This window comes from Bos indicus x Bos taurus, chromosome 22 (assembly GCF_003369695.1).
Source record: "Bos indicus x Bos taurus breed Angus x Brahman F1 hybrid chromosome 22, Bos_hybrid_MaternalHap_v2.0, whole genome shotgun sequence".
Classification (NCBI taxonomy): domain Eukaryota; kingdom Metazoa; phylum Chordata; class Mammalia; order Artiodactyla; family Bovidae; genus Bos; species Bos indicus x Bos taurus.
Window position 1 is genome coordinate 3617497 of NC_040097.1, and position 24703 is coordinate 3642199.

The following is a 24703-nucleotide window of genomic DNA, read 5'->3' on the forward strand; positions in this document are numbered from 1 at the left end:
GCTGCGCCCTGTCCATCCACCCACACGCAGAGGGGCCTGCTATGTGCCACGAGGCGGGGGGTTTCTGGAGGTGACCCAACACCGGCCGGGTCCCAACCGTCCTCCCTGCAGGCCCCTCGCTGCCTGGTCAGCTCTCCTGTGGCTCTCCTCACGGGTGCTCAGACGCCAGTGCTCAGGTCCCCCTGGGGAGAGGCCATCTCTGGTTGCACCAAAGTGACGCCCGCCCCCTCCCCTGTTCTGTGCTGCCACATGTCTGCCGTCGGGCTTTTCAACTGCAGAGAAAGCGCCACGAGGGCCGGGGCCATGCCTGCCTTATCCCCAGAGCTTAGAAGGGCGTCCAGCAGAGGAAACTCTCGTGATTATGTGCTGAGGGAAAAAACGTTCTCATTCTCAGTCTTTCTCCCTCCTGCACACTGCTGGCAAAATTATCTTTCCACAACCACAAATCCTGGCCCAACTTGCAATGCCAGAAAACTTCTGTGGCTCTCAGCTGCATACTGGTTGTCAAATTCCCATCTCTTCACTTTGTATTCCATGCTCTGCCCAATCTGGGTCTAACTTCTCCGAAACACCAGAGGCAGTGACTTTCAATGATTAAGAATGAGGGCTCACATGGAACTCTGCTCAATGTTATGGGACAGCCTGGATGGGTGGGGAGTTTGGCGGAGGGTGGAAACATGTATATGTATGACTGAGCCCCTTTGCTGTTCACCTGAAACTATCATAACATTGTTAATCAGCTATAAGGTAAGGTAAGTCACTCCAGTCGTGTCCGACTCTGTGCAACCCCAGAGACGGCAGCCCACCAGGCTCCCCCATCCCTGGGATTCTCCAGGCAAGAACACTGGAGTGGGTTGCCATTTCCTTCTCCAATGCATGAAAGTGAAAAGTGAAAGTGAAGTCGCTCAGTTGCATCCGACTCCTAGTGACCCCATGGACTGCAGCCCACCAGGCTCCTCTGTCCATGGGATTTTCCAGGCAAGAGGACTGGAGTGGGGTGCCACTATACCTCAATACAAAATAAAAAGCTAAAAGAAAAAAAAAAGGGTGTGGGCTCAGATTCCAGTGCTACCACCTACTAATCTACCAGACAACTGACCTGAGACAGACCTGGGCCTTGGTTTTCTCATCTGTTAAATGGGGCAATAATATAGCACCTATCAAAGGGTTGTGTGTGAGGATGAAATGAGTTATTAGATCAAAGTACCGAGAGTCATTCCTGACATATGACAAAGAATGTGCCTTTCTCCGGCCACCAGCGTGGACCTCCATCACGTCCATCCGCTCCTCCCTCCCTGAATGGGACATGCACTTATACACCCCTGCCTTTTCCACCTGGACTGTTTTGAAGTCTGCCACTGACTCACTATGACCACATATGTTGATTAATGTGAAGCTCCTTAGAGCAGACATTGCATCCTTAATTCTTTATAAGGTATGGGACACTGATTCACTTGATAAATGTTAAACCAGGGATCATTACCTAACACTAGTCAGTAGTCTGCACTTGCACAAGAACGTGAAGGTGGCCCTTTAAAAAGTCCATTCGGTTTCCTTTTCTGTTTGCTTAAATGCTGACTTCTAAGAATAACTGAAGGATTAGAGGGCTTTCTGCTCCCCGATTCTGCAGGCTCCCATCTTCCACCCACTCCTTTCTCACCACCATTTATAATGATAATGCCATAAATACTGACCCTGGGGCAGTTAAAGTGATCCTCAAATACTACACAGAATACAGGGATTATTATTATTATTACTGCTAGTAATACTGACAGATCCTGCCTCCGCCAACAATTTCTGGCAGGAACTTGTCCAATGACACGGAGACAACTGTTTTCTCCATGTCCCCCAGACTCCGCCAGGGAGAAACGGAACTTCGCAGGTTAGGGACAACATATCACCTCTCAACTAGAAATAAGTGGAAAATAAATGTCCAAGTTATAAATAAAAATGAGATTGGTGGGTAATTTGAAGTCTGGAATAGTCTGAGGGCTTGAGAGGTTTGGGTGGTTTCCCGAAGAGATTAGAATCTGATCAATTCAAGGATACTGCGTTCTCAGAAGCCCAGGAAAGGCAAGAAGAAAAGCTGGTTTTCAACACATCACCTGAGGTAAGTCTCACATCTACAGAAGACACCTGCCTGCAGGACCTAGATCCTTCCCCATCTGCACCATCCCAGTCTAGTTCCATCATATCACAAGCTAGTTAACCATTAATTACACTGTGTCCTGGCGTACCAACAACCATCATATATTATGCTGTTTCAATAGGGAAATAGATTCCCAATCTAAACAATTTATTTACAGAATACTTTTTGGAAAAGGTCTCACTCACAAGGTAGGGACCACACAGAGTGGGAATCAGTCCCCTTTGGGGAGGATTTGAGGATTTGAGGAACTGAAGCGACTTAGCAGCAGCAGCAAACCGGTCAATCCTAAAGGAAGTCAGTCCTGAATATTCATTGAAAGGACTGATGCTGAAGCTGAAACTTCAATACTTTGACCACCTTATGCAAAGAACTGACTCACTAGAAAAGACCCTGATGCTGGGAAAGATTGAAGGTGGGAGGAGAAGGGGACGACAGAGGATGAGATGGTTGGATGGCATCACGGACTCGATGGACATGAGTTTGAGTGAGCTCCAGGAGTTGGTGATGGGCAGGGAGGCCTGGCGTGCTTCGGCCCATGGGGTCGCAAAGAATCGGACACGACTGAGCGACTGAACTGAACTGGGGAGGATTCGCAAAGCATTGTGTCCTAAGTGTTGTAGGAAAAAGAAGTCAACCTCTTTGAAATGAGTAATGTGGGCTACTTGGCCAAAATCTCAGACCCAAGGCTGGTTAAGCAATGACAAATAGAAAGAAAAGGAGGAGGCGAGATGAGAAATGGGAGCGACCAGAGGCTGTGGGGCTGGGGTCAGACACAGCAGGGTGTGAGACCTGGCTCTGGGGAGCAACGCACTCATCGGTCAGCTCTTCCCCAACAGCCCCGGGCAGGCTCGTAGACACCATCCCCTGCCTCGGAGGCCCTTCCTGAACCACCCACTGAGAAACAGCCTCACCCTCAACCTGCAGTATTTTCTTCTCCTCACGGCACTCACCGCTGTCTGCAACTGCCTACTGCTTCTTTGCCGTCAGTCTCTCCCTAAAAGAACATGACCTCCATGAGGAGATTCATTGCATCTCGCTTGCGAGCTCGCACCCGGCCTAGCGCAGTGTGTGGCACAGGAGACACAGGACACACACGTCTGCTGAGCGGAGGCGGCAACATGAGGATCCGTGGTGGAGTAAAGGGTAAGTGCTCAGCCGCCCACCTACGCATCCACCCACCTACCCACTTACGGAGCCACTGATTATGGAACAGCATCGCTATACAGCAGCTCTTAGTGAATATTCTAGAAGAAGCAGAGCAGAGGATGATTCTGCTATGAATCAGCAAGTGTTTACTAAACAACAGGAGAAACCAGGAGCGTATGACATGGTCCTTTCAGGAGGTGGAACAAAAGTCAGCTCAAGATTGAAAGTGATTGAATGCTTACTTAAAGTCTGTAAATAAATGTCTTCAGTCAATGTTTGGAATTTATAGAGAAATCCTAGAGTCATGCAATTAGAAGAGCTTGCTCCTTGGAAGGAAAGCTATGACGAACCTAGACAGTGTAAAAAGTAGAGAAATCACTTTGCTGACAAAGGTCCATCTAGTCAAGGCTATGGTTTTTCCAGTTGTATATATGGATGTGAGAGTTGGACTATAAAGAAAGCTGAGCACCAAAGAATTGATGTTTTTGAACTGTGGTGTTGGAGAAGACTCTTGAGAGACCCTTGGACTGCAAGGAGATCCAACCAGTCCATCCTAAAGGAAATCAACCCTGAATATTCACTGGAAGAACTGATGCTGAAGATGAAGCTCCAATACTTTGAGCAGCTGATGCAAAGAGCTGACTCATTGGAAAAGACCCTGATGCTGGGAAAGATTGAGGGCAGGAGGAGAAGGGGATGACAGAGAATGAGATGGTTGGATGGCATCACCGACTCGATGGACATGAGTTTGAGCAAACTCTGGGAGATGGTAAAGGACAGAGGAGCCTGGCATGCTGCAGTCCATGGGGTCACAAAGAGTCAGACACAACTGAGCGACTGAACAACAGCAGCAACCTGGAGTCCACCTAACACTAAGCTGATGCTGACGACGTGGTCAGAGCAGAGGACGGCTCTGCATCTTCTCCCACAAAGTCGACCGAAGGTTCAGGTCCACCTTTCCTCACAGGTGAGCGGGGTCGGGGAGGCACCCAGACAGAGGCCCCCTCCCCACGTTCCTCCTGGAGCAGCCCCACCATGCTGTCCCCTTGGCCTTTGCTGACAGGCAGCGAGGCTGCCGTGAGATGCTGGAAGCAACCGAGACCAAGGCTATTTCACCTGCCTTCTCACCCGTGCTGCATGACAGTCACAGCACATACGTTTTGGGAATAAGACTGAAGAGCGAGACCTTTTGCATCTCTGTGAGCATGGCGTCTCCATGAAATCTTATCTGTACAGGGATTCAGAGAATGAGTCAGCTGCCTCTGCAGTATTTTGAGCATAGACTTCTTCGAGTCATACTTAAAAGTGGGTAAAGAGAATATTTAAGATAGTGGTTTTCAAACTACCACTTAAGAGGCAAACTACTTTTCTGAAAATGGAGTTATACACAAATTCTTAACATGTTAAGGATTGCTGGGGGGCTCCTGGGGCCAAGGCTACAGTGAGGGGCCAGGCTCTGCCCTCTCGGCCTCCTCCTCCCCCTGATAACTTTGAGGAGCACAGCTGGCTTAAGGGGAAAGGAAGTTAATATTCAGATAAATAAATAGATGAATGGAGAACGAGGGAGAAAGTTTCCTTAATGTGAGGAAAGGTGGAGTGGCCAAGTCACCACTTTGCACCCATCATAGTAAAGACTGTTTCCAGCAAGAATCATCAGTGGAAATTCACCCTCGAGGGAAAGTTTCGTTAAGAAATAGGATACTGGCCTGACCTTCAAATGTCTCCCCAGTTTGCTTAGACAGGAGAAAACACTGCTTATCAGGGCACCAACATCACTGGTCTGCAGACTGCAAATATGTGAGTGTCATACGAGACAAAGAAAGGCTGAGGAAACGTTACAAATTAAAAGATAAAAGAGATGGCATCTAAATACATTATGCGATCCCTGACGGGATCATGTACTTGAGGGTAAAATATTAGAAAGGACATTATGGGGACAACCGACAACATTAGAAGTAAAACTTATCAGTTTGATAGAAGTGATGCATCGTTGCTATTTGGCGCCTGCACTGTGGTTCTGCGAGAGGATGCCCTGTTCTTAGGAAACACACACTGAAGTAATGGGCCTAAAGGGGATGTGACACGTGTGCCCGACTCCCTAACAGTTCAGAAGAACATGCATCATGCGGCGTATTACGTGCAGAGAGGGAGCAGTGGTTCTCAAAGTGGGTCCCTGGAGGAGCATCAGCATCACCAGGAACGGGAGAGAAATACAGACTTTGGGGACCCCACCCCAGACCTCCCAAATCGACTGTCTTGTCTGTTCTGACAGGCCTTCCAGGGGGTTCTGCTGTCAACTTCTGAACATCACTGATACAGAGAGAATGATAAAACAAGTGTGAGTCGTTTCTGGGGAAAGGGCATAGCTTTCTGGATGATTACTGAAACGTACCTGTACTCTGAAAGTGTTTCAAAATAAAAATTAACGATAACAACAACAGAAGGGTTAGCCTATGTAGGGATGTGAAAAGGAAGAGACCTTGGGGGCAAGGAGGCAGATGGCAGGTTCCTGCAGAGACCTTCAGAGAGGTGCTGGGACCAGAACCTCTGTTGCCAGCGAGGGGCGGGGGGGTTGGGCCTGCTCGATCTTCCAACAGCGAATCTCTTTCCGGCAGGAAGTGCAGCACGAAACCTACTAACCTGAGTAGGAGAGCCCGGCGATCTCCGTAAACAGGTCTTCTTCAGCAAAGCTTTCGGGGAGCATGAGGAAAGCCGCGGTCACAGCGCTCTTCAGGTTTTGATCCAGGGCCGAGCGGAGGGCCACATCCTCATTCATCGCCACGATCTTCACCTGGAAAAGCAGGACGCTCAGAAGACTTCCCGAAGTGGGGCACTGCCCAACCTGGGTGTTACTACACGCACTGGAGCTGTCCAAAACCCTCAGCCCTGAAGATACTGCAGTGTTAGGCCCGTTGACATGAAATAGTTACTAATCTAATTCTGGAGTCTCCTGTTTTAAGCCCAAATCAGAGAACTCATGACATAGGAAAGAAAACAAAATAAATATTTTTCTAAATGAGGAAACCCCACGAGTTTTGAAAAAGTTAGTACAAAATGGAATAAATGACCTTTGAGAAATTGAGAATTTTATTTTTTAATCTCTTTGTTCTTCATTTAATTTTATGGTAGACAAAGGCATTTTACTTCTTTATTCAGAACTCATCTCTGTTCTTATCTAACCTGAGCAGGCCACGCTCTATTTTGAACTGATCTGAACCTGAGTAAGGAAAAAGGAAAGAAAACCAGCTAGAAGAAACTGCTGTCTGTGCTCCCCTCCCATCGAGATACAAACTGCTCCAGTGTGTCTGACTGGTCGTGAAGACGGCACTGCAGTCGCCAGCATGTGCTCACGCCCTGTCTCTCACTACCTCTGTGACGGGGTTCATACCTGAGCCAGGCTTACGAGCTTGCGGGGAAGATTCAGTGAGAGCCCGAAGCTGAGCCCGCAGCTGAAGGGAGCTTCCCTGTGTGTCTCCTGGTGCACAGCGCATGCGCTTCTCTGAGCCGGGGCTTCTCACCTTTAGGAGATCAGAGTCTCCTGCAGGGCCTGTTCAAACACCCAGTATTAGGCCCATCCCCAGAGACTCTGACTCGGCAGGCTGGGGTACATTTCTGCCAGGTTCCCAGGTGACGCTGATGCTGCTCCAGGGGCCGCGTGTGAACAGCACTGCTCTACGGCACGAGCTTAGAACCAGAACTGCCACGTTGCTCTCTGTAGCGACTGTGCCAGTGTGCACTCCCGACACGATTGTGGACCATCATGCTGCTTCTGACTGACTTTCTAAGCAAGCAGTGGGTCTAGAAATCCCTCCTGAGGACACTCACGTATCTGAAACGCAGCTGCCGTCTCTGATCCTTTAGTGCTGTAAGCACTCTCCTCGTGTTCCAGAAAGTAGGGTTTAGACTGCCTTTCATTTATCAAACACAGATCATTTCTGACAAAATTCAGACAACACATAAAAGACACAAACAGTATGACAAACTCCAAATTAAAAGTGTATTAGATGGCAAGGAAAGATGGGAATGATGTAAATCCCAAAGTATAGTTTCTTCTCTGTTTTTTTTTTAAATTAATTGTGAATAACAATATTAGAAGACTTAACTATTTTATAAATCAGGCTCAAGAACCTGATTGAAGAAAGACTGAAGGTAGGAGGAGAAGGGAATGACAGAAGATGAGATGGTTGGATGGCATTACTGACTTGATGGACATGAGTTTGAGCAAGCTCCAAGAGTTGGTGATGGACAGGGAAGTCTGGTGTGCTGCAGTCCACGGGGTCACAAGGAGTCAGACACGACTGAGCAACTGAACTGAATTGTAAAACCTGAATTCTACCTTTTACCTTTTGTCCTTATTTTTTTAATGGAATATTTATAACATACAAAGCTTCATATGGTACATAAGCTACTTAATTCCATATTGCCTCCTCCCTCATAAGGATTTAACGGCCCTGAATTAAGCCTTGGAGCACTTGGTTGAGTGTGGAATTACCGCAAACATCTGCAGAAAGTCAAAGCAGGGAGCAGCCCAGGAGCATGGTCCGGAGAGGAGAACCATCCCTAACAACACTCACTCACTGGTTTTTGGAGTCGACCAGCAATGTCTAAGTTATTCCAGTTGAGGAGATCTTCGATCAAAACACTGGTGCTAATAACTCTGTATTTGATAAGCTGGAAAAGAAAAGAGTCGTGCATGAGAAAGAGCAAAATGCCATACTGACCCTTGTGCAAGTGCAAAATATAAAGACCTAAATTTCCGACCAGGGCAGAAGCTTGATTTCCAAAGCCACTCAAAAGACCGCCTACCTTGTAAAAACACATCTCCATGAAATCTTCTGCAAAGGGTTAGTTTCCAAGACTGTCTGTCGCCTGAGGTATTCATGGTGCGATGACCACAGCTTTAACTCTGGCACTTGTGATGTCAGAGGCAGAATGGCTCTATAGGCTGTCTGGTCTTGGTCCTCAATGGACTGGAAATATCAATAAAAACAATGGTCCTGACAGGCACGTGGCACAGTTCACGCTCCTCATGTGAGAAATAAGAAACCTGATGCTCAGAGAGAATAAATGGTGTGCCTGAGGTGGCACCCGGTGGAGCAGAGCCAAACCAGGTCCCTGAATTTCAGTCTGGGCTTCCAGTGTTGTTTCATCACAGAGAATGAGAAATTTTTCTCAAAGTTTTCACTGACATCCTTTACATGGTGAATTTCTCTTTCACGGTTGACTATTTCAAACACCTCTGTAATTACAATGCAACATGCAAACATAAAACATCTTTATCAGCTCTGAACACATGGAACTATGGTCAAGCTCATCTCAGTAGTAATTTGCACAAAACCCTGAATGCAGTTGTTCCCGGTTACAAAATCCCATTTGCTTCAACAGATATCTTCAGACTCACTTCACTGAACTTCAGTATCCAAGCAGCCTTCGCAGGCTACAAATATCTAAAAAGTAGCTGAAGAATTTCAATTAAAAAGTACAGTCCCTTTGGCACACAGTTATGCCCAAACATTTGGTTACTGGCGCCTGTAATATGTTTGAAACTACTAAATTAGAGGTCGGCTCAGCATAACATTAATACCGGAGAAAGCATAGAGCTCCGAGCTCCATGACTAGCGCGGATGTGCAGGGCTGGGCTGAGTGACCCGCTTCCCCCGACTCCGGCCACCGCACCGCAGAGCCCTTCTTGCCCCAGGCGCCTAACAGCTGGGAGGCAGGACCAGACGGCAACCAGAAAAGTAAACGCCCGGCCCAAAGGCGATGCAGACATCACCATATCAACCACAGCGCTCATCCCTGCCTCACTCAGATAGGCCTGCAAAACCCTTCTCAAGTTGGTACTCCAGCCTCCTGCCTTTCAAAGTGTTATCCACCGCCCAGCAGCATCAGCGTCACAGACCCAGTGAATCAGAATCTGTGTTCCAACAAGATCCTCAGGTGACTCGTCTGCCCAGGGAAGGGTGACGGCCCTGAGCTGTCGGGAGCCTGGAGCAGTGCAGGCACAGCAGTCACCCTCTGCCCGGCTGACTCTAGGAGGCCCGACTTAGCTTCCACTGGTCCTCTCACACTGGGGTCATGCCGGGTTCCTGGACGTCCTCTTAGAGCCTGGACTCCTCATCAGAATGACCACTGGGCAGGGTCCCCACAGTGAGACAACCCTCCACCAGGATCGGGGTGCTCATCTGCCCTCCAACACCCGTCATCAAATTCTGCCCAACCGATGGCACCAAGGAGTTCCTCCCACTGGGCACCACAGGCTTCCAACTACCTATGATCCCCTCTTCACTTCCAACTTCTCCCTGGGAGTGTGTGCCTCTCCGTATAAATAAGATTAATTTCCACCCTGATCTGCAATGAGTCTGCCCCTTCCTCCCACTGACCAAACCAGTGGTTCTCAAAGTATGTTCCAGATGGGCAGCATCAGCATCATTTGGAAGCCTGTTAGAAATGCAAATCCAGGGGGCAGGAGAAGGTGGGAAAAACTGAGAGAGAAGCACTGAAATATACACCACCATGTGTACAAGAGATAGCTAGTGGGGAGTTGCTATACAACACAGGGAGCTCACCTGACACTCGGCAGCAGCTCAGAGGGGTGGGATGGGGTGGGCAGTATGTTCAAGATGGAGGGGACATACGTATACCTACGGCTAATTCATGCTGATGTATGGCAGAAACCAACACAGTAGTGCAAAGCAATTATCCTCCAATTAAAAATAAATAAAATTTTAAAAAAGAAATGCAAATCCTTGCTGCTGAGAGAGTAAACCTTAAAAGTTCTCATCACCAGAAAACCAACTATGTATGGTGATGGGTGTTAACTAGACTTACCGTGGTCATCAACCCGCAGTAAGATCAGTCATTACGCCACACACCTACAACCAGCCCAGCGTTACAGGACGATTACCTCTCAGTGAGTGAAAACTGCAAATCCTCAAACCCTCTCCCAGACCTTCTGATTCAGGAACTCTGGGGGCAGGGCCACCACCTGTGCGCCCGACAGGCGCGCTCGGGTGCTGCTGAGGCACTAAAACTTGACACCAAGAAACAGCTGCTGTTGCTGTTCGGTCACTAAGCCACAGGCTTCCCTGTCCTTTACTATCTCCTGAAATTTGACTCCAGAGTCAAACTCATGTCCATCGAGTCGGTGATGCAGTCTAAACATCTCATCCTCTGCCGCCCCCTATCTTTCCCAGCCAAAAAACATTTGGCCAAAGGCAACAAATAAAACACAGTCACATTCATCACCTTCATCCGGCAAAAGTGTGAACAGTTCCTGACTGTAAGAACACACATATTTAGCTGGAACTCTAAGAATAAAGGTTAATAGCCACCGAAGTTAAGACAGAGGCCCGAAGTCACTCACCCTCCCGTCACACATGATCACCGGTGCCGTGGTTATTCTGGACAGGAGTGATAATCCTTGGTCCCAATACTTTTTTTCTAGTCATTAAGTTGTATCCGACTCTTTGTGACCCCATGGACTATACAAGCCATGGAATTCTTCAGGCCAGAATACTGGCGTGGGTAGCCTTTCCCTTGTCCAGGGGATCTTCTGAACCCAGGTCTCCCACATTGCAGGCGGATTCTTTACCATCTGAACCACAAGGGAAGCCCAAGAATACTGGAGTGGGTAGCCTATCCCTGCTCCAGGGGATCTTCACAACCCAGGAATCGAACTGGGGTCTCCTGCATTGCAGGCAGATTCTTTACCAGCCCAATACTTTAAGGAAAGAGTAATGGTTCCAATTTTTCTTCAGGTTTTTTGAATGCCATGTGACAGGGTCTCAACATATGTGAACACGAAGTTCCACATGACATTCTGAGAGGTGAAGAAAAGAGGATTTTTAGTTTTAACTCCTAGAAAGACAGCGAGACAGAGTTGAAAGTTCTAAGATTCAACGTTGCTGTGATTAACAGCAGACTCAGGGTCAGAAACTTAAGCAAACCTCTGGAACCAGGTTGAGCTTCGTTTTCCTCAACTCATATAACAGTAATGCTGACTGAAGTAATGTTCCAGCCCTCTTTTAAATACTTTCTGTATTATACATACAGTAACTCTTTTTATCCTCAAAACAATCCTACAAGGTAGATACCATTATTATCCCATTTCTACAGGAAAGGAAACCATGGCACAGAGTAAGCTCCCTGCCCAAGGACACACGGTTAATGAGTGATAGACACAGTCTGGTTCCAAATTCTGGGCTAGACCACTTTGCTACACTGTCTTCCACCTAAACAGTTAAATGTGCTCCACTTTTCTTTCAGATCAGATAACACCATGTGGACAAGCTCTATAAAGCATTATGCAAAGGGAAATAAGTTATCTTAACTTCACCCATTAGCCAACCTCTCCCTGATCATCTAGGATGAGCTCTGATGGGTCCTGAGATAAAGAGCTCAAAGTCAACTGGGGAGAAGACAGATTATTAGCAAAACGACTTGCTAAGGGAATTTCACTCAGAATGGGGTCACAGAGGAAGGAGGAATTTTCCTATGAGACGACACTCTTCAAGACTCTGGTAAGTCTGAGTCTTCAAGAATGCACAAGTTAAGCAGATTTGGTGAAGTGTTAGGCAAGGCCTGAGGAACGGGGTCGGGGGGAGTCCTGTTGGGTGAAAACGCTCTTGTGGAGGAGACAAGAGCTGGGCATGTTCTGGGAGCTGTGTCTAGGTCGGTAGGGCTGGATGGGATGCAGGTATAGAGTGGTGGCAGATGGACCAAAGAGGGAGACTGGCTGCCGTGGTAAGAAATGCTCCTGCAGCAGAAAGGGAGGTCAGACAAAGGATGCACCACCACACACGAGGCTGCCTGCCAGTAACCAGGGCACCGAGGCAGGGACTCATCTGGGACAGACTCAGGTGCTGGAATCTACTTGTGAACTTGCAGGGGACAAGGGTGAGGGAAATTCCTTCCTTTTCTTGGAGGGAATTCCAGGTCTGCTCAAAGGAAAATCTTCACAGGAAAAAGAAGAGGTGACTATAGAATCAAGATGCTCTGAGTTTCCTACAAACTAGTGGTGATAGTTATGAATTTGAGTGGACATGTTTTAAAATTTTTTCATGTTAATGTATGTTGGAAAAAAATAACCTATTATAATCTATAATTTCCTGTGTGCCCCAAATGTATCATTTCCCATATGTTGTCAATTTAAAGAAAAGTTCAGTTCAGTTCAGTCACTCAGTTGTGTCTGACTCTTTATGACCCCATGAATCGCAGCACACCAGGCCTCCCTGTCCCATCACCAACTCCCGGAATTCACCCAAACTCATGTGCATCAAGTCAGTGATGCCATTCAGCCATCTCATCCTCTGTCGTCCCCTTTTCCTCCTGCCCCAAATCCCTCCCAGCATCAGAGTCTTTTCCAGGTGGCCAAAGTACTGGAGTTTCAGCTTTAGCATCATTCCTTCCAAAGAACACCCAGGGCTGATCTCCTTTAGAATGGACTGGTTGGATCTCCTTGCAGTCCAAGGGACTCTCAAGAGTCTTCTCCAACACCACAGTTCAAAAGCATCAATTCTTCGGTGCTCAGCTTTCTTCACAGTCCAACTCTCACATGCATACACGACTACTGGAAAAACCATAGCCTTGACTAGATGGACCTTTGTTAGCAAAGTAATATCTCTTCTTTTTAATATGCTTATCTAGGTTGGTCATAACTTTCCTTCCAAGGAGTAAGCGTCTTTTAATTTCATGGCTGCAGTCACCATCTGCAGTGATTTTGGAGCCTCCAAAAATAAAGTCTGACACTGTTTCCACTGTTTCCCCATCTATTTGCCATGAAGTGATGGGACCAGATGCCATGATCTTAGTTTTCTGAATGTTGAGCTTTAAGCCAACTTTTTCACTCTCCTCTTTCACTTTCATCAAGAGGCTTTTAGTTCCTCTTCACTTTCTGCCATAAGGGTGGTGTCATCTGTATATCTGAGGTTATTGATATTTCTCCCGGCAATCTTGATTCCAGCTTGTGCTTCTTCCAGCCCAGCGTTTCTCATGATGTACTCTGCATAGAAGTTAAATAAGCAGGGTGACAATATACAGCCTTGACATACTCCTTTTCCTATTTGGAACCAGTCTGTTGTTCCATGTACTCCTTAAATTAGGGGGCTTCCCAGGTGGCTCAGTGGTAAAGAATCCACCTGCTAATGCAGGAGACACGGAAATGAGGGTTTAATCTCTAGGTCAGGAAGATCCCCTGGAGGAAGAAATGGCAACCCACTCCAGTATTCTTGCCTGGAGAATTCCATGAACAGAGGAGCCACGTGGGCTACAGTCCATGGGGTTGAAAAGAGCTGGAAAAGACTGAGCAACTGAGCACAATAAAATACAAAATAAGCACATTACTTAAACACTAGTATAGGTGGGAACCAGGAAATTCAAGGCATGGTATAGATGGCCTCACCAGGAAGTGAACAGGGAAAGATTAACTGAAAGGTTACAGCCAGGTGTCCAAAGCCAAGAGGCCCTAGAGCAGACAGCACGTGACCATTCCCTTTGTTTATTTAAAAAACAAAAACCAAAAAACCCAGTCCGGAACAGGAGCTGCACATACAGAAAACATCTCTATCTAGACTCCTGCTCCTTTTACCTTAATTCAGCAGGAGCTCAAAAGCCTTGTTGAAGTCAATCAAAAGCCTCATTAAACAGCAAATATGTCTGCCATTTTTTATGTCTTAAATTTTGACTCCACCTTGGAAGCAAACTTGTTTTCCCCCATTTGCAGAAAAAAAAACCTGCAATCACAAGGAAAACTGTACCCTCACTTCTGTTATGCTCAGCCAATTCTGAAGCGTAACAACGCCTTGCCCTAAACAGACTTGGTAAATGTCCTGGGTCAGAGAAATATACTGCTCACCCACTAACTCTCCCTGTTAGTTCAATCAGTTCAATCACTCAGTCAAGTCCAACTCTTTTCGACCCCATGGACTGCAGCACACCAGGCTTCCCTGTCTATCACCAACTCCTGGAGCTTGTTCAAACGCATGTCCATCGAGTCGGTGATGCCATCCAACCATCTCATCCTCTGTCGTCCCCTTCTCCTCCCGCTTTCAATCTTTCCCAGCATTAGGGTCTTTTCCAGTCAGTCAGTTCTTCACATCAGATGGCCAAAGTATTGGAGCTTCAGCTTCAGCATCAGTCCTTCCAATGAATATTCAGGACTGATTTTCTTTAGGATGGACTGATTGGATCTCCTTGCAGTCCAAGGGACTCTCAAGAGTCTTCTCCAACACCACAGTTCAAAAGCATCAATTCTTTGGTGCTCAGCTTTCCTTATAGTCCAACTCTCACATCCATACAACTACTGGAAAAACCACAGCTTTGACTAGACAGACCTTTGTTGGCAAAGTAACGTCTGTGCTTTTTATTATACTGTCTAGGCTGGTCATAGCTTTTCTTCCAAGGAGCAAGTGTCTTTTAATTTCATGGCTGTGGTCATCATCTGCAGTGATTTCGGAACCCAAGAAAGTAAAGCCTGTCCCTCTTTCTATCGTTTCTCCATCAATTTGCCATGAAGTGATGAGACTGAATGCCATGATCTTCCTTTGTTGAATGCTGAGTTTTAAGCCAGCTTTTCACTCTCCCCTTTCACCTTCAAGAGGCTCTTTATTTCCTCTTTGCCTTCTGCCATAAGGGTGGCGTCATCTGCATATTTGAGGTTATTGATATTTCTCCCAGCAATGTTGATTCCAGCTTGTGCTTCATCCAGCCTGCCATTTCACGTGATGTACTCTGCATATAAGTTAAGTAAGCAGAGTGACAATATACAGCCTAGACATACTCCTTTCCCAATTTTGAATCAGTTCATTGTTCCATGTTTGATTCTAACTGTTGCTTCTTGACTTGCATACAGGTTTCAGATTTAGTTAGTGCCAAGTGCAAAGTTGCTCAGTCGTGTCAGATTCTTTGTGACCCGCCATGGACTGTAGCCTGTCAGGCTCCTCTGTCCATGGAACTCCCCAGGCAAGGATACTGAAGTGGGTACCTGTTCCCTCCTCCAAGGGATCCCAACCCAGAGATTGAACCGAAGACTCTGGCATTGCAGGCTATTTCTTTACTGTCTGAGCCACCAGGGAAGCCCAAGAATACTGGAGTGGGAAGCCTATCCCTTCTCCAGGGGATCTCCCGGAGCCAGGAATCAAACCGGGGTCTCCTGCATTGCAGACGGATTCTTGACCAGCTGAGCTACCAGGGAAGCCCTTGCTATTTGTTAAAGTCACTGCAAATGCCCTAACTCTACCATCCGTCCACCAGCTTCCCAAAGTCAGGAGAATCACTTTGTATTTTCTTCTACAGCCAGAGACGTAACCCTCAAGCTTGGCTGCGAGATAGAATCACCTGGGACTAGGACGTTTTTTAAATTCCTAAAGCCTGGGCTCATCCCAGACTAATTAAATCTGAATCTCCGCAACTGGAACCCAGATTATCAATTTTTTTTTTTTTAAGCTTTCCAGAAAACTCGAGAACACTGAACGAGGACCTGGCCAAGTGTTTTTGTTTTTTTTTTTTTCCCGTCTTGTCCCGGCACCAGCTCTTCCCTCCACATAATTGCATCTCCCGCTCTTAGACTCAAGCGGACTCCTACGTGTCTTTGGAAGCGCAGCTCAGGCTGCCGCTCTGCTAAGAGCCCTTTCGTAGGGTTTGTGTCAGGACTTCGCGAGTTGATACGGGGATGCGCAGAGCGGCCCGGCAGCTCCAGGGCTCGGGAGGGACCGAAGGCAAAGGGACCTCCCGGGCTCACCTTCTGGTCTGAGCTGGGCCCCGCCTGGCGGTACACCCCCGAGCCGTAGGCGAAAGCCAGCCTCAGCTCCTCGGGGAAGTCAGACAGGATCTTGCGGAAGGCCACCCCCGAGCTCTGCAGCGCCTGCAGCGCCATGGGGCCGGGGTCACCGAGGGCCCCCCGGAGGACAGCAGGCGGGACCGGGAACTCGCTCGGGGTGGGAGATGGAAGTCTGGGACCCGCCCGGACGGACGGAAGAAGGCTGGGGCCGGGGGGCGAGGAGATGGGGGGCTCGCAAGGACTCGGGGCGGCAGTTCAGTCAGACACGAAGTCTGTCAGACATGAAGTTACTCAGTCAGGCGAGAGGCAACAGGGACATAGCCGAGTGGGCGACGCCCAGCCCTTCAGGCGGCCACGCGGGCCACGCCCCACGCGCGCACACGTGCTCCGAAGGCGCAAGAGCAAGAGCAGGCGCCCTCCCGCGAGTAGGGACGCCAGGCCTCTTCAGAGCCCCCTGGTGGTCGGAGGAGCGCGTTGCAGGCTGGCTGCCTGGGATTATGACTCGGACATGGGAGCCGGAGAGTGACTGCTGATTGAACTGCCTTTGAGCCTTAAAAGTCCTTGCTTGTTCTCGCCTCAAACCTCATTTTCATAAATGAGTATGAAATCACGTGTGTAGTATTGCAGGAGATCTTTTGGATGAGGTGAAATTCACATAACGTAAAATTTTACACTTTACGATTTAGCGCATTTATTGCATTCACAATATTATGCAACCATTGTTTCTATTCAGCTCTGAAACTGCAGAAGATTTTGAAGTTTTAGGGAAACACAAGTAAGGTTAAAATCACCTCAAATCCCACCATCCAGATCAGATCAGATCAGTCGCTCAGTCGTGTCCGACTCTTTGCGACCCCATGAATCGCAGCACGCCAGAGACTATCACTATTAAGATTTGGCTGTGCTTTCTTCCCATTAAAATCGTCTCCAAATTCTATGCTGGGTAGGAAAGTGCTTCATAAGTGGTAAAACAAACAAACAAAAAACCCGCACCAAATTCTCTAATATTTGTATTTAATGTTAAGGGTAAGGAAGAGTCTTTTCCCCTTTGCCTTATGGATTGAGCTCAGCAAGGGGCACATGAAATGCAGTTTCTTATGGAAATGGGATCCTAGGTAAGAGTTCACCTCTTCGTGAATAATTAAAGAAACTTGTGGGGCTTCCCTGGTGGCTCAGTGGTTAAAGAATCTGCCTGCTAACGCAAGAGACGCAGGAGATGTGGGTTTGAACCCTGGGTCAGGAAGATCCCCTGGAGGAGGAAACGGCAACCCACTCCAGCATTCTTGCCGAGAAAATTCCATGGACAGAGAAGCCTGGCGGGCTACAGTCCATGGGGTCTCAAAGAGTTGAACACGACAGAGCGACAGAATAACACACACACACACACACACACACGCACACACACACACGCACACACAGAGAAACTTGCTCCGGGACACGGGGCCCTTCAGGATGTAGTCTGAATTCCTGGACAGGGACTTTTCAGACATGCTTTCCTTCTCCCCTGATGAGCCCGGCCTCTCAAGGATAACAGAAGTAGTAATAGCTAAATTTGGGTTTGGCTAAACGCCCTTGATGCATTTCACATGCGTTTTTCATTGTGTTCCTTCTACAGCCTTGTGGGAGGAGGTGATGCCTTCATTTCATAGATGAAGCAGCCAAGCGTTCCAGAAAGCAATGTGCTGGGCATCACGTCAGCCTTAGCAAACCGGAATGAAAATCTGACTCCGTGTCTTCCAGTCCTACTCTGCCCTTGAAGGGCTTTGGGCAGGGACCCGTCAGGCTCAAACGTCAGCCTGGACCGGAATGGAGGAAGACGAGCAGGGAGACCCCTTAGGAAGCTGTTACCAGAGCTCCGCAGTGCATTTAGTTGCCTTGCCTGGGGTGACAGAGGCAAAAATAGGGAGAATTCAATTAGGAAAAAGGTGGACCGAACAGGGCTGCCGCCTTGCAGGGACTCGGGGGGATGGAGGAGAGGGAGGAGCAAACCCGGACCAAACCGTGCAGGGGCGAGGCTGGGTGCCCAGGGCCCTGCAGGACCGAAGGAGGAGCCCCCGTCAGTTCCGCCTGCGCAGCCGAGACAGCGGAGACCGTCAGCGATGGCCCGTGAGCCGGGTCCAGCAGGATGGGTAGGCGTTCATCCGAAGACGACGGGAGGGAGACTCTACCAAGGAAGGACCCACAGGACGATGATAATCGGTGACGCTGGTTTCTGTTCTGTTCTCAAGCTCTCTCTATGCTTTCCTCTTCATTCCAAAGACCCCTGGGACAGGTTCCCTTAGACCAACCTTGTTCACAAAAGGAGACAGGCCACCTGAGAGGAGAAGCAAATCTCCCCCAAGCCCCGCCGTGAGGGCTTTCGTTTTAAAATGAAAGCATACAAAATAAAAGCATGCAATAGATACTTTTTTGTCATTTGCTTTTTTTTTCCTTTAAAACATCAGTGACAACTTTTCATGTCAGAATATCTCATTCCATTTATTAGCAAAATTTTCTAAAATATGGATATGCCAGCATTGTTTAAACATATTCATGATGATGGAAATAGATTGTTTCTATATTTTTGTACGTGCAAACTACACTACAGTGAACATTCTTGTACACAGACCTTGGATATGTGTTAAGTCTTGCTAAAAAGTAGATTTTGCGAAGGGAACTTGCCGGGTCAGAGTGTCAGGACATTAACAAGTCCCCTCCAAAAAACTGGACCAATTCACACTCCCACCAAACGGGCTTCAGTTCTGGATATAAATAAAGATTCTGCAGTGTTGCTGCATTTTTCTCCCTTGTGGGCTTTCACACATAATTATCAGTAATTTTCATTTTCATAAACACTTTCCTTCCCGATAATGCAAAATCACCAGCTGGAAAGTTCCATCACGTTCCTGTGTGCATGTCGCCTCTCTCCAGAAAGAGGCAGAAGCAATGGAGCCAGAACACCTTCATTTTCTTCAGCAGAAATCTCCCTCCTCCTAGCAGCTCATCCACTTCTCTTTAAATGACCGTGGCTTGCTAAGGTAGAAGCTGTTAAAAAGCCCCAGTGTTCTCTACAATCGCTTTAGGGTTCTATTGGAACTCTTATACCAAGGAAATAAAAGCGTTAGAGAGCCATTTAAAAATACAGATAAATGCCACTTGATTTGACTGAATGTTGGGCCTCTTTTTCTGATTCATTCGGCTGTTGGCTTTGTACTCCTTAACAATGACCTTGTCAGGCTAGGTTTCACCAGGAGGATGTTCGCCTATTTCATTTTCTAAGAAGCCCTGTGAAATCTCTATAACTTTTATGCCTTGGTTTTTCTTATAATCAGTGTTTAAGTCAAGGACATAAAATGTTTGGGAAAAGAAAATCCGAGTTCTGTGATCCTCATAATTCATCCTATTTTCAGCTGATCTACTGATGGAACTGGAGGAGAGGGGTCTTGATGACTGTGTCCTCAGAGGTGGTCACCCTGCCACATCCATCCCTTCTCAGCTGACTGACGTGTCCTAAGCGGGCCTGACTGACAGCATCTTTAGTGCATCTTTAGCCTCTGATCAGAGGTGCTGAGGTACCATCTGGGCCCCAGTAGTTCAGAGCTGTGTGACCTTGAGCCAGGCAGCTGAGCTCTCTGTACCTTCGTTTCCTCATCTGTAGAATGGGCATATGGATACGGCCCACCTTATAGGATTGTTGGGACGGCCAACGAAACAGTATCCTGGAAGTATGAGAATGGTGTCTGCCGCTGAACAAGCACTCAGTAATGTTCTGCATTGTACTGAATTCTTAAGAGACGAAGTACAAGAGGAATTAAGAAGCATAATTATACCTAATATCTTTATGGCACTTAGCATTTCAAGCAAAGAACTTTTCCAGACATAGCTTTATTTAAGTCTTAAAACAAATCCCGGGAAATGAGTGGTTACTAGTCCAATTTTACAGATGGATAAACTGCTGTGCAGAAAAATGATTTGCTTGAAGTTGCAGGACTAATGCCAGTCCCTGTGAATACAGTGCCAAGTCTAATTCTTTTCATTCTGTACCATAAAAAGAAAACAAACCATTTATTTTCCCAAGGGATTCATTCATTCATTCTCCCATTGAAATCTTTCTCTTCCTTTACCTTCAGCTCAAATATCACCCCCTTCTGATCAGAAGTAATTGTTCTGTCCTCTGTGCTCTTATATAACCCTTTACTCTTAGAGCTTTAAGCTTGTAGCTCTCCAGCCCTGGTATTAAATTTCAAATGTGTCTATCAAAAACAGTTACAAAAGCCTTGGGGATTCTGGTGTCTGGTCCTTGCGGACGGGACCAGGATCTTCCAATCCAGGTGCACCCTCCTGAAGGTTCCATAAAAACTCCTGCATCCGAAGACCGGTGCACCCTCTGGGCTGGAAGAGTTTGAAAAAGTCACCTGCTGTGCAACTCTCATGCTGGTGGGATTCCCTGCTGCAGCCTCCTTGCACAGAGCCATCGCCCCACCTAGGAACCATAGTGTCCTCAGCAGAGCGGTCTGCCAGGGCTTGGCATGGGTCTTGAGGGTGAATAGTAAGGGGAAAGAATTTCTGAGACATAAACCTTGGAGTGTTTCTTCTAGCACATTCCCCTGGAATCAACAACCTAGGAGCATGACTTACTTTAGGTCTCCGATTGGGGGACCGAGTAACCTGAGTGCGGCATGAAGCAGTGCTCTTGCCTTGTGGACATGTCTTGTAACAAGGACTTGGAAACTGGTGGTAAGAACTGATGCTGAAACTGAAGCTCCAATACTTTGGCTGTCTAATGCAAAGAGCTGACTCAGTGGAAAAGACCCTGAGGCTGGGAAAAATTGTGGGCAAGAGGAGAAGGGGACAACAGAGGATGAGAGGGTTGTTTGGCCTCCCTGACTCAGTGGACATGAGTTTCAGCAAACTCAGGGAGACTGTGAAGGACTGGGAAGCCTGGGGTGCTGCAGTTCATGGGGTCGGAAAGAGTTGGACACGACTGAGCAACTGAACGACAAAAGTGAGTACCACGAAGGGACCTGAACCTGGTGAGGAGTGACCTCACAGGATTGAGTGACTAAGCATACACACAGGCACACGTATATCCCCTCCCTTTTGAGCCTCCCTCCCACCCCACCCCCATCCCACCCCACTCCAATAATCTTAATGGCAGTTTTCATTTATTTAATAAATGCCAGACCCTGTGCTAGGCATTTGATATACAGTATCTTATTTAACCTAAAGCATGCAATGTTCTGTGTTTACAATGATTAAATAACTTCCAACCGTCTCGCCACTAAGGACGTACTTTTATGAGTTTCTTGTGATGAATTCATTCAACACATATTTTATGAGGGTGTGTGTGTTTGGGTGTGTGTGCACCAAGTACTGCCTGGACCTTGGGTCTGTAACAGCTAAAAGAAGACACAAGGTCTGCCTTCTTAAAATGTATCAGTACTATAGTTACCCCCTGTGGCAACTTGAAATAAGTTCTATCACAAACTACATTTATAAACTGTGACTCTATTTCTTTATCTGTAGAACCCCTGGTGTAAGAGAGTGGCCACATGATTAGCTATTCAGCAAAGGAATTCTGGGGCTTCCCTGGTGGCTCAGACAGGAAAAAATTCTCCTGCAAGGCAGGATATTCAGATTCCGTCTCTGAGTCAGAAACATCCCTGGAGAAGGGAATGGTAACCCACTCCAGTATTCTTGCCTGGGGTATCCCATAAGAGCCTGGCAAGCTACAGTCCATGGGGTCACAAAGAGTCGGACACGACAGAGTGATTATGCACACACACAGGCTTCAGGAAAACACACACACACACACACACACACACACACATACTCAGTAATTTTCCAAAGGAAAGAGTTGAGGAGAAAGGAAGATTTGAGTTGTTTTCTCTTTAAATCTCCTATGCCTTAGGAAGCACAGCAAAGAGCCTAACTTTTCATAATGTCAAAGACAAAAGTCCACATAATCCCAGGTTATCAGTCACTCCTGATTAAACCTTCAGGAGACTCTTGGGAGTTGGGGCAGCAGCCAAAGAGCAATGAGTCTTGATTCTCAGCAATAGAAGGACTAAACCCCTTAAATAAGGTTTTGCTTGGAAGCTAGGTAAGACGGTGAATTGGTTAGAGGGGAGCAGAGCAGATGGGAGATGACAAGTATAATGAAAGATGAGGACTCTTTCATTGGCCAGCAGACATGGAGACCAAGCTCTGTAGCCATCTATCCATCCATCAACCCGTTCATTATCCATCTCTCCATTCAGCAGTTCAACAACTACCGCCCAAGCACATGTGTTATACACAAGAGTGAACAGAAAGAATCCTCTTCAAGGAGGTCTCAGGTGGAGCTTCCAGGTACGGTTGTATAGAGTGTACACGGCATAACTTCAGGGGCCACTCTTTACATCCTTGTCTCTTGTGAGTTGTGCAGTGTATAACCTGGGCAGCTATACCACAGTCTAGCGAGGAAGACAAACAAGTAAACAGGCCATTATGGCACCATAGTTAAGGTCAGTAGGGAGGGAGACTGTGGCAGCAGAGAGCAGGGATATGTAAGTCATCGGCCATGGAGGTGGACTTCACACAAGGCTTCCTGGAGAGAGTGGGGCCGAAACTGAGCCCTGGGACTTTCCTGGTGGTCCAGCGGCTGAGACCCCACGGTCCCGTGTAGGGGGCCTGGGTTCCATCCCTGGTCAGGGATCCCTAGATCCCATAGGCTGCAACTAAAGATCCCACGTGCCACAGCTGAGATCGGCCATAGCCGACTAACTAATTAAATAAAAATAAAAAATAAACTGAGCCTTGTGGGAAAATGGGAGTTAGCCAGGGAAAGATGTGGGAGAAAATGGTCCAAGCGGTCGGAAGAGCATTTGAAGAGCCCTGGAGGCAAGCCCATATTTCAGCAATATGTGAACCGTGAACTTCCTGATGTTCAAGCTGGTTTTAGAAAAGGCAAAGGAACCAGAGATCAAATTGCCAACATCTGCTGGATCATGGAAAAAGCAAGAGAGTTCCAGAAAAGCATCTATTTCTGCTTTATTGACTATGCAAAAGCCTTTGACTGTGTGGATCACAATAAACTGTGGAAAATCCTGAAAGAGATGGGAATACCAGACCACCTGATTTGCCTCTTGAGAAATTTGTATGCAGGTCAGGAAGCAACAGTTAGAACTGGACATGGAACAACAGACTGGTTCCAAATAGGAAAAGGAGTTCGTCAAGGCTGTATATTGTCATCCTGTTTATTTAACTTATATGCAGAGTACATCATGAGAAACGCTGGACTGGAAGAAACACAAGCTGGAATCAAGATTGCCGGGAGAAATATCAATCACCTCAGATATGCAGATGACACCACCCTTATGGCTGAAAGTGAAGAGGAACTAAAAAGCCTCTTGATGAAAGTGAAAGTGGAGAGTGAAAAAGTTGGCTTAAAGCTTGACATTCGGAAAACAAAGATCATGGCATCTGGTCCCATCACTTCATGGGAAATAGATGGGGAAACAGTGGAAACTGTCAGACTTTATTTTTCTGGGCTCCAAAATCACTACAGATGGTGACTGCAGCCATGAAATTAAAAGACACTTACTCCTTGGAAGGAAAGTTATGACCAACCTAGATAGCATATTCAAAAGCAGAGACGTTACTTTGCCAACAAAGGTCTGTCTAGTCAAGGCTATGGTTTTTCCAGTGGTCATGTATGGATGTGAGAGTTGGACTGTGAAGAAGGCTGAGCGCCGAAGAATTGATGCTTTTGAACTGTGGTGTTGGAGAAGATTCTTGAGAGTCTCTTGGACTGCAAGGAGATCCAACCAGTCCATTCTGAAGGAGATCAGCCCTGGGGTTTCTTTGGAAGGAATGATGCTAAAGCTGAAACTCCAGTACTTTGGCCACCTCATGTGAAGAGTTGACTCATTGGAAAAGACTCTGATGCTGGGAGGAATTGGGGGCAGGAGGAGACAGGGACGACAGAGGATGAGATGGCTGGATGGCATCACTGACTCGATGGACGTGAGTCTCAGTGAACTCCAGGAGTTGGTGATGGACAGGGAGGCCTGGCGTGCTGCGATTCATGGGGTCGCAAAGAGTCGGACACGACTGAGCGACTGATATGATCTGATCTGATCTGGAGGCAAGAAAAAGCTTGATACGTTCGGGGATCTATGAGTAGTTTATGTGGTTGGAATGGGGAGAGGGCAAGGAATATGGAAGATGAGTTTAGAGAGGTTGGCAGGGGCTACATCCCAGGGGTTCTTGTAGGGCTGGCTAAGATGAATGGACTTTATCCTGAGGCCAGTGAGGACCAATTGAAGGAGGGCGTGACATGGTCAGAGTTGCTCTTTAGAATAATCATTCTGGCTGCTGTGTGGAAGGTAGGTTGGAAGGGGACCAGACAGGAAGCCTGGAGTTTAGCAGGGGGATGGGACATCATCCAAGATGAGAGGGCCCAAGGTAAGGTCGTGGAAGAAGAGAGTGGGGATGAAATGAGAGAGGAAGTAGCACTGTCAGAATCTGGTGACTGGTTAGAAAACAGAGGGGCTAGCAGTAGAGAGATTGGGGCCATTACTGAGCTGAACAGGGGTGTGAGGATTGTGGGGAGACAGTGAGTTGAGTCTGAGGTGCCTATGGGACCCGTGGGTGTTGATGAAGGTAGC

At 47.3% G+C, this 24703-nt stretch overlaps 1 protein-coding gene across 2 annotated transcripts; it reads right to left on the bottom strand.

The window, feature by feature from the left end:
• Nucleotides 1-4106: 4106 nt before the first annotated feature.
• Nucleotides 4107-9724, bottom strand: LOC113880972 (phosphatidate cytidylyltransferase, mitochondrial-like). Of its 2 annotated transcripts, none has more exons than XR_003507896.1 (3): nt 8102-9724; nt 7870-7966; nt 4107-6086 (listed from the first exon to the last, which is right to left on the bottom strand). XR_003507896.1 is itself a non-coding variant. In XM_027523682.1 (3 exons), the coding sequence occupies exons 1-3, from the start codon at nt 8120-8122 to the stop codon at nt 5931-5933; spliced, it is 270 nt and encodes an 89-aa protein (XP_027379483.1). In that variant the 5' UTR covers nt 8123-9724; the 3' UTR covers nt 4107-5930. The 2 variants fall into 2 exon arrangements, 1 of the variants encoding a protein (XP_027379483.1); XM_027523682.1 differs by having other exon boundaries at nt 7874-7966.
• Nucleotides 9725-24703: the final 14979 nt, after the last annotated feature.

Coding starts and splice junctions, on each gene's coding strand:
- LOC113880972 (XM_027523682.1), bottom strand. CDS start 8,122: ATGGAGATGTGTTTTTACAAG. Junction 7,967..8,101: donor TGGAGATGTGTTTTTACAAG/GTAGGCGGTCTT, acceptor TTTCTTTTCCAG/CTTATCAAATACAGAGTTAT. Junction 6,087..7,873: donor CTGGTCGACTCCAAAAACCA/GTGAGTGAGTGT, acceptor CTGCTTTTCCAG/GTGAAGATCGTGGCGATGAA.